The sequence below is a fragment of the Notechis scutatus genome, chromosome 2 (assembly GCF_049901735.1).
Source record: "Notechis scutatus isolate UNSWTSFEM ecotype Mainland chromosome 2, rNotScu1.2, whole genome shotgun sequence".
NCBI lineage: Eukaryota > Metazoa > Chordata > Lepidosauria > Squamata > Elapidae > Notechis > Notechis scutatus.
The window spans coordinates 248,830,720-248,843,404 of record NC_142010.1 but is presented as its reverse complement, the minus strand read 5'-3'; the positions used below and the strand labels follow the sequence as shown (position 1 = coordinate 248,843,404).

General features: G+C 37.5%; 1 protein-coding gene across 1 annotated transcript; it reads left to right on the top strand.

Moving 5' to 3' along the window:
- The first annotated feature begins 22 nt into the window (after nt 1-22).
- BRIX1 (biogenesis of ribosomes BRX1) lies at nt 23-12,354 on the top strand. Its single transcript, XM_087958528.1, has 10 exons — nt 23-193; nt 3,056-3,167; nt 3,629-3,672; nt 3,921-3,991; nt 4,355-4,404; nt 4,623-4,696; nt 4,795-4,845; nt 5,453-5,554; nt 9,563-9,691; nt 11,939-12,354. The coding sequence occupies exons 1-10, from the start codon at nt 23-25 to the stop codon at nt 12,209-12,211; spliced, it is 1,077 nt and encodes a 358-aa protein (XP_087814654.1). The 3' UTR covers nt 12,212-12,354.
- Nucleotides 12,355-12,685: the final 331 nt, after the last annotated feature.

Below are 12,685 nucleotides of genomic sequence, written 5' to 3'. Positions count from 1 at the left end.
GAGGCAGTCTGGGAGAAGGCAAATGGCGGCGACCAAGAGGCGGCGTGGAGCCGGCAAGGCAACCGCAGCCGCCGGGCCGAAGACCAAACGCGCGAAGGGAGCTTTGGAAAGGAAGGAGAGCGAGGAGGACGAGAAAGGTCCGTCCTCCGTGGCGGGCCAGGATGAATTCCACATCCCTCCCCCGGTCTCGCAGGTGAGGATGCCGAGAAGGGGGCTTCTGGAGGGGTTAGGGTGGGGATGCCTCTGAGCCCTTTTCTTCTTGAGGTTGAACCAGCCGAGTCTGTCTTGGCCGGGTAATGCCGCTGGTTCCTCTGAGCATGTGCAAAGTGCCTCTGGTATTAAGGGGAGGGGCTGCTTTTTCCTCCTCCAAAAGATTTTAATACAGGGGTCCCCAAACTTGGCAACTTTAAGACTTGTGGACTTCAACTCCCAGAATTCTCCAGCCAGCATGGCTGGAGAATTCTGGGAGTTGAAGTCCACAAGTCTTAAAGTTGCCAAGTTTGGAGACCTCTGTTTTAAACAGAATAGAATAGAATGAGCCGGAAGGGACCTTGGAGGTCTTCTAGTCCAGCCCTCTCCTCAAGCAGGAGAACCTATACCATTTTTAGATAAGTGACTGTCTCTAGACTCTTCTTTAAAACCACCAGCAATGAAGCACCCACAACTTCTGAAGGCAAAGCTGTCCCACTGGTTAATTATTCTCTCTCTTAGGAAGTTTCTCCTTAATTCCAGGTTGCTTCTCTCCTTGATTAGTTTCCATCCATTGGTTCTTGTCCTGCCCTGTGATTCTTTGGAGAAATATTTGACCCCCTTTCTTCTGCAAATTCGATGAGTTCCCCTTCTATCCCTTCATCTAAGTCATTGATGAAGATATTGAAGTGTACTGGGCCTAAGCTGAGAGATACCCCCCACCCCACTAGTTACTTCTCTCCATGTGGATGTAGTACAATAAAGGACTACTCCTTGAGTACTCCTTTGTCAGCCAGCTACGGATCCATCTATCTGGTAGCGATGTCTCATATTTGTTGTTGAAGAATATTTGAAAGAAAAAACGAGCTTTGAATGAATTTTATCAAGGCTGTAACTTTGGAAGTGAGCTGAGGGCACCTTACGGGTGAGCTGTAACTCCCCTCTTCCTTAAGAAACTGCAAGGTCTTTCCATCTGATAATTTAATAGCTGTACAGGTAATCCTCGACATTTAGTGACCGTTCATACTCTACCTGACTCTGTGGTTTCTTTCCCAAACCCCAAAAACTTTAACCTTAGACTGTCTACTATTGACCTCACCCCTTTCCTAAGAGGTCTGTAGGGGGTGTGCATAAGCGCACCAATGTGCCTACCGTCCCTGTCCTATTGTTTCTTTTATTTTTTATTTTTCTTATATGTATCCATGTATTCATAACTATGTGTTTACTTATACCTATTATCTTGTAAGCAATTGACAAAAATAAATATAAATAAATAAATAAATAATCAAAGTTACAATGGCACTGAAGAAAGTGAGTTGTTTTTTTACACTTATGACCCTTGTAGCATTCCCTATGGTCACGTAATCAAAATTCAGATGCTTGATATACGTGCAGTACTGGAAAAATGAAACCATACCACCAGAAAGAGAAATAATAATAAAAAAAAAGCTTGTGCAGAATCGTATTGGTTAACCTTAGAATTGAAAAATAAAGGAGAATCAGCTTACTATGAAACAAGGAATAAGTTTTATCAGTGGCTACAAAAAAGAAGGGAAGGTCGGGCGGGGGAAAATATAGACAGAATGAACAGAACTAAATATGAAAGTTAACGGTTTAGCAATATCTTTGTACATATGGTATATGTAACAAAACAGCAGCACAGTTGTATATTTACAGTTGCAAACTATATGTATGTATGTATGTATATACATACATGCATACATACATACACATATATATATATGTGTGTGTGTTTTATGTTTTCGCGGGTATTTATATGTATAGTATTTAGGCTTCGGGTATTTTCCCACGTCTTAATAGTTGTGCTTTTAAAGTTATAGTGACGTTTCGGCAGAATCTCATCTGCCATCCTCAGGCTTGTGTATTGGGGTTTTTCTCAATACTGCCAAAGCCTGACACCCACTATTGAGAAAAAACCCAATACACAAGCCTGAGGATGGCAGGTGAGATTCTGCCGAAACGTCACTATAACTTTAAAAGCACAACTATTAAGATGTGGAAAAATACCAGAAGAAACCTAAATACCATACATACATACATACATACATACATACATACATACATAAAATTCAGATGCTTGGCATCTGAAGTGGTTCATATTTATGACGGTTGCAATATCCTGGGACTGTGTGATCAGCTTTTGTGACCTGACAATCAAAGTCAATGGGGAATCCAGATTCACTTAACAACCAGGTTACTAACTTAACAACTTGCAGTGCTTCACTTAACTGTGGCAAGAAAAGTCATAAAATGGGGCAAACTCACTTTAACAAATGTTTCACTTAGCAACATAAAATTTGGGTTCAATTGTGGTCGTAACTCGAGGACTACCTGTATAATGAAAGGCTTTAATGCTCCTATATCCTACCTTATGGGATGGTGTCTTTGGCCAAAGTAGTTCTGCCTATATAACTTGGGAAACTGTGTGGAGGGATTGATTGGTGAGTATAGTTTCAGTAGCAATTGTAAATTTTCATATGATTGGAGGCTTCCTTAAGGAGTCTTTGGAGTTTGGCTTTGAAAAGTATTTCTAAGGTTAGAGCAGTGTTTCTCAACCTTAAGATGAGTGGGTTTCAACTCCCAGAATTCCCCAGTCAACATGAACTCTACCTATAAAGATGCCAAGGTTAGGGCATGACCAGACGTAATTATTGTTGGTTTTTTTTTTAATCTGTAAAATTGGGGACATTGGTTTGAGATATTGAAGCCTCTGCCAGATACTTTGTCATTTAGCACTGTTTTCTTTTACATGAAATAATTTATTAGCATATTTAACTACTGCTTTGGTTAAATGGTTTAATTTGGTTTCTTGTTAACTGCTAATGCTAATACTTCTGTTTTCCAGGGTAAATGGAAGAACAAAGAGAGGGTCCTCATTTTTTCTTCCAGAGGAATAAATTTTAGGACAAGGCATCTAATGAAGGATTTGCGTACATTAATGCCTCATTCTAAAGCAGGTAGTTTATGATTCTACTTGTATTACCTCTCTGTCTTTTTAGTTAGGCGATTATTATTTCAATTTATGAAAGCCTGCACAAATCTGTACACTAGGAATGATTAGTTTTTGAAAAGATATTGGAGTTGGAATAAAACTGAGTGAATCAGTAGTTATATAATTATACCTATTGTTGCCTCCTCTTAAAGCCAGGTAGCTTATGATTTTTCCTGCCCTTACAAAAGTAAGTATCAGATGGTATGCTAAACAACATATGAATACAAAACATGTCCCACTTTTGCAGACAGAGGTAGTAAGAAATAAATACACGGAAAAACTTGAAATAAACATCACCTATAAACTAAATGTGTCAAAGCAGTTATTCTGAATATTAATTTTTGAGGGAATCTTCAGTATCTGTAAAATAAATTCTATATTGTTGAAGTTTATAAGCTTAAAATATGCTTTCTATTTGTGTTATAGATACAAAAATGGACAGGAAAGACAAGCTATTTATCATTAATGAGGTAAGTTATGTAAATTTTCTGCCTTTTCCAAGTTATTGATTGTCCTGGAACGGGAATTTAATTCTAGCTTTTCCTGTGCCTAAAACTTTCCACTGTGCTATATTATAAATTACAAATTTGAGGATTATCTAAAACAACGTAAGTGAGCTTCATCTGCACTCATAAAATCCTGTTTTATTCTAGTTATTAGATAAAAACAATGAAATACTTTTCTTTGGTCTGAATATTGTTTTTCTTACTTTATATAGGTCTGTGAAATGAAGAATTGCAATAAGTGCATATTTTTTGAAGCCAAAAAGAAACAAGATCTTTACATTTGGTGAGGAAAACTTCTGCCTATATATTCCAATTATTGATATCTAGACACGGTAACCTGTGCACTTTAGCTCCCATGCTAATTCTGGAATTCTGGGAGTTGAAGTCCACAGTTTGTAAAGTTGCCATAATTGCCCTGAGGTTTGGATGTTCCTACTACTAAAAACAAGCCAAAACATCACTGTTCTAGTGTCAATTTGAAACTTGGCAAAACTGCAAATTTGGGGCACTTTCAGACATTTCTTGTCAAAAGTATTGTCTGTTTATTTATCTTCATTTAGTACATACTATAAGCCAATTACTAAGAAAATGCAATTATCAAAGAAATGCTAATATTTTTTCTAACCATCTTCCATAATTCTTTTAGGCTTTCAAATGTTCCCCATGGACCATCAGCCAAGTTTTTAGTCCAGAACAGTAAGTACAGCCACCTAATGAAATACCTTCTAATACAATCATTATGTTTTAACTGCCTCCAAACAATCCACAAAAAATATGCTTGTGGTAATTATGTCAGGCATTTGCAAAAAATTAGTCTTGTAGACTGTGATCAGCTGCTATACTGTTCTGTTCTTTTAAACTTCTTACCCACATAGCAGACAGTCTATTCTCAATTGTTCTTAATATCATTACAGTTCACACATTGGCTGAGTTGAAGATGACTGGAAACTGTTTGAGGGGCTCTCGACCTGTTCTTTCTTTTGATCCAGTAAGAATAAACTTGTAGTTGTGGGGCTACTTTCCTTTATGGTCTATAATTCTCGTACTTTTCTCCTTATTCCTAAACTTTATTGTTTTATTTCCTAGGTTTTTGACCAGAAACCGCATTATGCTTTGCTGAAAGAGCTATTTATTCAGGTTTGTATATATTTATTATTCCTAAGGGGCAATCTTCCATCTGTAATGATGTGTTTTCATTTGGAATCCTTTGATCGGGAATTTATATACATGTTTAAGGAACAAAGTTTTGTTAGACTTATAGTAAGTATAGGTTGCCAAGATCTCATGCTACTTCAGTAGGAACGGCACATTATACATTACTATTAGTCTCTGTAAGACTCTGTCCACAAGGAAATACAATAGTAAGACCTGAAGAATTCAGCTGAGATTTTTGTTTTCCGTATTTTACCTCCACTTCTGTGAACATATTTGAACTAAGTGTGTTGGAATTCATTTCTTCAGTGCCTCCGTAAACACGTTGACATCATGCTCTGACATCAAGAATGACCTGGATGGAAGTTACGTTGAAGTTGCCTTCAACAAATATGAAAGAAAGTAGACAGTCTTTGTATTATGAAAACAAATACATATATATATAGCCTGACTTTGTGATAACAATTTGTGTATTCAAACTATTTTAATAGCAACAAATTGACCAGACTGGAATGGAATGTGTGATCTTTGTGATACCCATCTGGGACTATGACTGCATTAATCATTCAGTGCTCTCATTTCTCTTGACCAGATCTTTAGTACTCCACAGTATCATCCCAGGAGTCAGCCTTTTGTAGATCACGTTTTCACCTTCTCCATCACGGACGAGAGGATCTGGTTTCGAAATTATCAGGTTACTTCCCATTTTACTTACGGGTGCTAGTCAACAATAGCGACAGGAACCTCTGAGTTCCTGTCCTCTGAGAAAGAACAGGACCATAGAGTTCCAACCCAGAAGAGATTAAATGGTTATTTTTTTCAAGTTATTTTTTCCTTCACTAGATTAGCTTTGGATGATTTATGTATATTTTTAAAACCCTTCATTAAAATTGATCAGGTGATGTCAACAGCAAAGCCAGGAATCTGAATTTGGTAGTGATATATGTAACAATGGTGCATTGTGTTACAGTAACAATTGTGAAAACCATCCTAGACAAGCTCTGAGTTTGTCTACTTCTCGGGTTGTTGTTTTTTGCACATTTATTTATTTAGCGTATGGCAAATACATAGACGCCATTCAAGGACAGGGTGGTCTGTGTTGAAAAAAAATCAGACATTGGGCCAGTGTGGGCTCTTGATGGGCATTCGGACACATTGTGATGGATATTTTTGTCGAGGAGCACCACAGTCACACTGATGGGTAGAGACAAGACCCTACTTAAACAATGAGTCCCAGCAGACTCACGGTTACGGATCCTGTTCAGAGTTGACCAATGCTGGCAAGGAAATTCAAAATCTGGCACCTTTTGTGTAGGGTCATCTACGTAACTGCCTGTATCTGGGTGTTCAGCAGCCCATTTGGCTTTCCACCGTGTGTTGATGTCAAAGTTGTTAGATAGCTGTTGAGCGAGTGCCAGAGAGGGCTTCCTGGATTTAAGCCTGCCAGTTGATAGATGAGGAAGATCAGCGTGCACATGAAGACATAGGTTTCTCATACTTTTTTTTTTTTTTTTAAAACAAGTTTTATTAATTTTTAAAACACACAAATTATCATTATTCATTACATGTTTAAACCTTTTTCCCTTGTAAATTTAACAAGTCAGATAAATTATGATTCTGTTTTAAACCATTTCCATATAATATACCAAAACCTCTTATTCAATTTCTCTTTACTTCTCTTTACTCTTATTCAATATCATTATTATTATTTCATCTGTTTCTTTCTGACTTAGTTACCATTATTCTCATTCTATATTTCTACAAGTTTTTACCAATTCTCCCCCAAAAAGACATATACACACAACACACAAAACATAAAAAAATATCTTTTTGGAAAGTAACTTGGACCCAGGTGTCTCTCTCTTCATGGACTTCAATTATATTCATGCTCATCTTACATATCATTACTTATTTTATTTACCATTCTAAGCCTTCTATATTAACTTCTCCACATATTTCACACTTCTTAATTCTACCTTAATTAATCATCTTAGTTTAAATCATTATATTTGTATCTTTTGTCCATTTTTATCATCCCTTTGTCTCATCCCTTATGAAAAAAAAAGAAAATCAGTTTCTCCTGAAATCATTAATCAGAGTATGATGCCTTTCTATCTCCCCCTAAGTTAATCAAATTAATCTTTAAAATAATATCTAATACCCAATCAGATTTTGCTTGGTACATTCTATCTAACTAATACATCCAACACAATTAAGTGCATAATTAGAGAATAAATCCAAATATTAAAAAGAAATACTATAATAAAAATTTTATAATAACATCAATACCATAATTTTATTAAACTCTTTAATTAAAACAATATTCTAAACCTCTCCTATTATTAAGTTTTAAAACCAATCATTTTTAAACATTTTAACATTTTAATCTCTTATCAACTCTTAAACCATTGCAATACTACCATCTCATGTACCTTGCAAAATCTTTTTTTTTTTTTTTAAATTATACTTTATCCATTATCCATAAAAAATTCCTTTTTTCCATTTAATTTCAAAACGTTGTAGCTTTTCTCCACCTTTTCCCTTTCTTTCTTTTCCCAACAAACCTTTCTATCCCCCCTTCTTCTAGCCTCTGCCTTACCGGCTTCCCTTCTCTGTCGTATTTCTTTTCCCCTTTGTTTACAATCATCATATTGGTTTTGCACTTTATTTTTCCCTTTCTTAAATGTTTTTTTAGATCTTAAGTCCTTAAATCCTTTAGTTTTCTTCTTTTCTCTTCTTTTCTTTTCTTTCTCTCTTCCTTTTTTCTGGATCAAATTCTGAGATTCATTAAAGATGGCTCCTTCCTTTCTTTCTTGTTCCTCTGCTGTCTTCATCTGTTGTAATTTTTGTTGATAATTAGTAAGCGCCATTTCTAAGAAAAGGAAAGCTTCTTCCACACCATTTCTTAGTTCCTCAACAGAAAGAGCCATTATAAATCTTTTCTTTTCTTTTCTCCTTCTTTCTTCTTACAACAACCAGAATATTCAAAAGAAAATAAAAAAGATAGAACAGTCCCAAAGTTATCAATCAGTCCAAACCAAGGCAGAGTTCTCACTTTCTCCTTCTGGGGTGATATCAATCAAAGAGAAAGAAAGTCCATAATCTGTTTAAAGTCTTGTTACAATATATTCTAGTCTTCAAATCCTTAAAGCATCTGCTCCAACAAGTCTTAGCATACAAATATTTTCTTTTTAATCCTCTCTCTTCCCACTCATCGCTTAAAACCAATTTCCACCTAAAAATAGGTTTCTTAATATCCAGTTATTTATTCCGTAGGGAAAAGAGGGAAAGCTATCCTTTCAGCACCTTCAAGCAGCCGCTTTTTTCCTCTTCTGGCAGGTATTATTCAGAAAGTCATACTTTTCAGGAATTTTATTAAATATGTCTTAGAGTCCTAGGAGCCAAGAAAAACTTTCTCCTCTCAATCACTTTCTCCACTTCCTCCTGCGCATTCTTACCCGGCTGCCAGCTTCTTTGTGGCGGCCATTACGGACCGCCGCTGCACCGTCCTGGGAAAAGGGGTTCTGCCGGCCAGGAGGGGTCTGCAGCACCCCAAACCCTTCTCCGGATCCCCCTACCTTCAGCTGCCCCTGCAGGGCAGCCTAGCTCCGTACCCAGCTGGGTCGGAGCCCCAAAAACGGCTAGCGCGGCAGGGATCGCGCAGCCGCAAATCCCTGCCGCTCGCGAAGCCGACAAACCGGAAGTCCCAGGTTTCTCATACTTTTGTTGTACTCCTTCACTAAGGCTTCCTGCCTTTGTAGAGTTGGTGGTGAAATGGAGCTCAAGACGGGGAGCCAGCAAGCAGGAGTAGATTTGATGCAGCCGCTTATGATCCTTATTTTTTCCAACAGAACTGGAAGAATTGTTTTCCTTCAGATTAATTAAGTTTTTTTTTCAGTTTGTCATTCTGTACAGAGACAAATTGTGAAATTTAATTGAAGTTTAATGAAAATTAAATAAGAATTCCATGATTTCTTTTTCAAAGACACAGTAATTAACTAGAGCTTGGAATTTATTTATTTGGTTTATCAAATTTGTATGCTGTCAAATCTCAATATATAATGGGAAAGTGCATTTACACAAACTTAATTGTTGACGATGCAGTGTTAAAAGGAAGAACACAAAGTTTGAACTTAAAGCTTGCTCAAGCTGATTTGTATAACAATGGACCATATACAGTATAATGGTTACATAGCCACTGAATCATATTTCAATTTCATGCTGCAAGCAATGGCTTTCTCTTCCAGTGATAATTTTCCACTGACCTCCTAGTTTTCAGGGTTTTTTTTTTTCCTGGGTCAAGAAGAGATGGATTAAAGTTCGGGTGCTCAGGTTATAAAAGTCCTTAAACTCCTGTATAATAAAACCAGGAAGATTTGGGTACACTGAGGTTGAAGGTTCTGGAAAAAAAAATAGGCGATAAAAGAGGGCATTTAAGCACCTACATCAAGGCTGTCAAACTTCCGGCCCGTGGCCAGGATGCGTCACGCGCTGGCCACGCCCACACCCGAAGGGGGGAAAGTCCAGATATGTCATGTGACACCATCGTGAGGTGAGTTTGACACCCCTGATCTGCATTAAGCATATACACGGTGCTTCAAAGTTCTAATCAGAATAAAATGTTAACACATTGGATCAAATGGTGCTAAGTACTTTGGTTCCAAATGCCAAAACATTCCTGTTTTTTTTTCTTCTGTTGCAGATCATAGAGGACGATGGAGCTCTTGTTGAAATTGGGCCTCGTTTTGTCCTGAACCTTATCAAGATCTTCCAGGGCAGCTTTGGAGGACAAACCCTGTATGAAAACCCCCATTACCAGTCTCCAAATATGGTAATACTAGATTCTTGTTTTCATTATTGGTTAGATAACTCGGACCTTTTTTTCTTAGGTACCTGAAGTGGTTTATGTTGAAGGAGAAGGGAGGACAACTGCCTTCTCCAGCATAAAATGCTGTATTAAAAAGGTTGGGTTGAGAGAGTAATTGGTTCAGTTGTATTCCAGCAAGCTTTCCTGGCTGATGCTGGATTCGAACTGGGCCTTCGCATTTAGTGTCATTCTGTCTCACACTTACTGCAACTTGGCTGGTTACCCTGGTGGCTGTGACTGCACCATCTCAAACCATTAATAAAAATATCCGTATTTTGTTATTTTTCCCAATATTCTATTGTGCTGGGTTGTCTCTTAATGACTACTGCACTTGCCCAATAGTTCATCTTAGGTAGTTTCCTTGGTCTTTATTTAAAAGGCGATGATTCCTTTGCATGCTATATATATCCAAACTATATTATATATGGAAACTGCTGCATCAACTTCAGTAGAGTCTTGTAAACTGCTGGCTGTTGGCTCACAGTTACTTTGAGTCAAGCTCAAGATACCTGAAACAAGAATTCTGTTGATTATTGATCTTGTCAGATTAACTTGTTACATTTTTCTTTAAACACTTGATATTCTGTGCACTTAGAGTATTCTGCACAGAAATGTTTGTGCAAATGTGCTTTGCATGGACTAGAAATGTGTACATTTGTACAAGTTTATTTGCAAAACTATAAATGATGGCTCTATACTAAAATTATAAAATAAGTTTAGATCAATGGTGGGCCGTGAAAATTTTTTGGTGGCCACCCCAAGAGCACCCCCCCAAAGCAATTAATCCAGGCCTCACAGAAACACAAGGCTGCGCCACCCACATGGCCTGTGGGAACCCTCCCTGCCCATTCACTCCTTACCCGGCAAACTTGCCTGCTAAATTGCTATATTTACTTTTTCCGACCATCAGCTGTTCTGCTGTGCCGGGAGATTTAGATTAGCTAGGAAGTAGGAAATGGTTGGATTTCTTGCTTTCTAGCTAGTCTTTAGATCTTCGGCTCTGCTTTTAAGCACAGCCGAACCTCCCTTAGGACTGAAGGTTCTATTATTCAGTGCAGACTCACAACAAGCAAATTTTATGTGACAGACTGAGCGAGCCGATGGCAGATAGATCACTGAATGATTCTGTGAGCAACTCAATCTGCCTGCCTGCTTTGCCTGATTTTGGGTAAAAGTTGCTCTTTTTTAAAAAATAAAAAATTCAGTATTTACATACATGGTGCATTGTGAGTTAATTTTGTGAGTTTGCTTGCAAGCAAATTTTATGTGACTGAGCTAGCCAATGGCAGATAGATAGATCTCTGAATGAATCTGTGATTCTGTGAGCAACTCAATCTGCCTGCCTGCTTTGCCTGATTTTGGGTAAAATTTGCTCTTTTTTATAAAAAAATCAGTATTTATATAAATATAATATTTACATACAAGCCATGCCGAGCCAGTCACATGACTACCAAGCCATACCCACAAATTAGGCCATGCCCACAGAACCGGTTAGTGGTCCCTGGGATTTAAAATTATGAGTTTGGTGATCCCTGAGGTCCAAAAGGTTGGCGACCCCTGGTTTAGATTGACCCCTATTACTAATTAGGAACAGTGCTCAGTCTTTAGTATCTTGTTGCACTTTGTGATTTAATTTCAATGTCTAGACCTTTGATGGACATTCATGTTCATTATTTGATATAGCAGAGAGCATAAGACTACTAAGTTGCATAATTACATGGTTTTAGGTAATATGCCCGAAAGTGATGTAATGCAATCCCTTTAGATATTAGAACTGGAGATCCAAGTTCAAATTTATCCTCAATATGGAACCCATTGGGTAGATTTGAGACAGCCAATGCATCTCTTAGCTCATTCTTATCTCACAGGATCATTACTGTGGAGAAAAAGAACTTATGTAAACTATCTAAATTCCGGGACAAACAATGAAATACCAGTCAATGCAAATTAATCATTAAAATTTCTGGAAACTGAAACTGGTAAGAGGGAGAAACTGATGGCAGATATTCTTTGCACATTGGGGGCTCTGATTCTACCCCTGGAACATTCTGGTTCAGTTGCACAAAACTATCTGAAGGGCTGCAGAGCTTTTTCAGTTGCCATAAAAAAAAAACACCTGGAACTAGCTAGACTAGGGGTCTTACTTGATATATATGCAGTTTTTTGATGACTTACAGTATGCCTGTTAATTTGCTTTTATTATTATTACAGCATCGTCGGGAATTAAGATTGGCCCTAGTTGCTAAATTTAGAGAAAAACAAAACATGAAACAGTTACAGAAATTGAAGAGTACGGAAGACCCAGCACTCATTCCTAAAGATCCCACCGAGGAAGTTTTTGAAACGCCTGCTGAAGAAAAGCCAATGGAGATCGAACTGGTGAGGCCAGAACCAAAAATGAGTTTGAAAAAGAAAAAGAAGAAAGTACACCAACGACAGAGGAAGTGGAAGAGAAAGCTTGGCAGAAGTGGAGTGCAGAATTAGAACTTTGAAAAAAAGATGATTAACTGAACTTTATAGTACGGGAGTCTAAATCAGTTACTACGCTACTTTTCTAATCAAGTTATCTACTGTAGCATCACCTGTAATCACTTATTGGCTGGTCTTAAATATTTTTACAAAAATAATTGGATTTTCTTGCTTTTTTTTACTTAAAAAAGGAAGTTGGTGATGGGTATAACAGGGTTAGAGAGAGCCAGTGGCTCTAGCAACTTCTCTCAGATTTGCTTTGGGGGAAAAATAGCCCACTGGAACAAACAAAACCTCTTTTAATCTACTGTTTGGAAAAATAAACTCAAGTCAACTGAACACAGAAATCACCCACTCAGAGTTTCCAATAGTTTAATAACTGAAATGCCTTCTCAGTCGGAAGACTAACAGTTTATGAAACTAGTATGCTTTCTGCATTTTTTGCTGTAGATGTCCTATAGTAATTCCTACCTGAAGATTCATGATAAC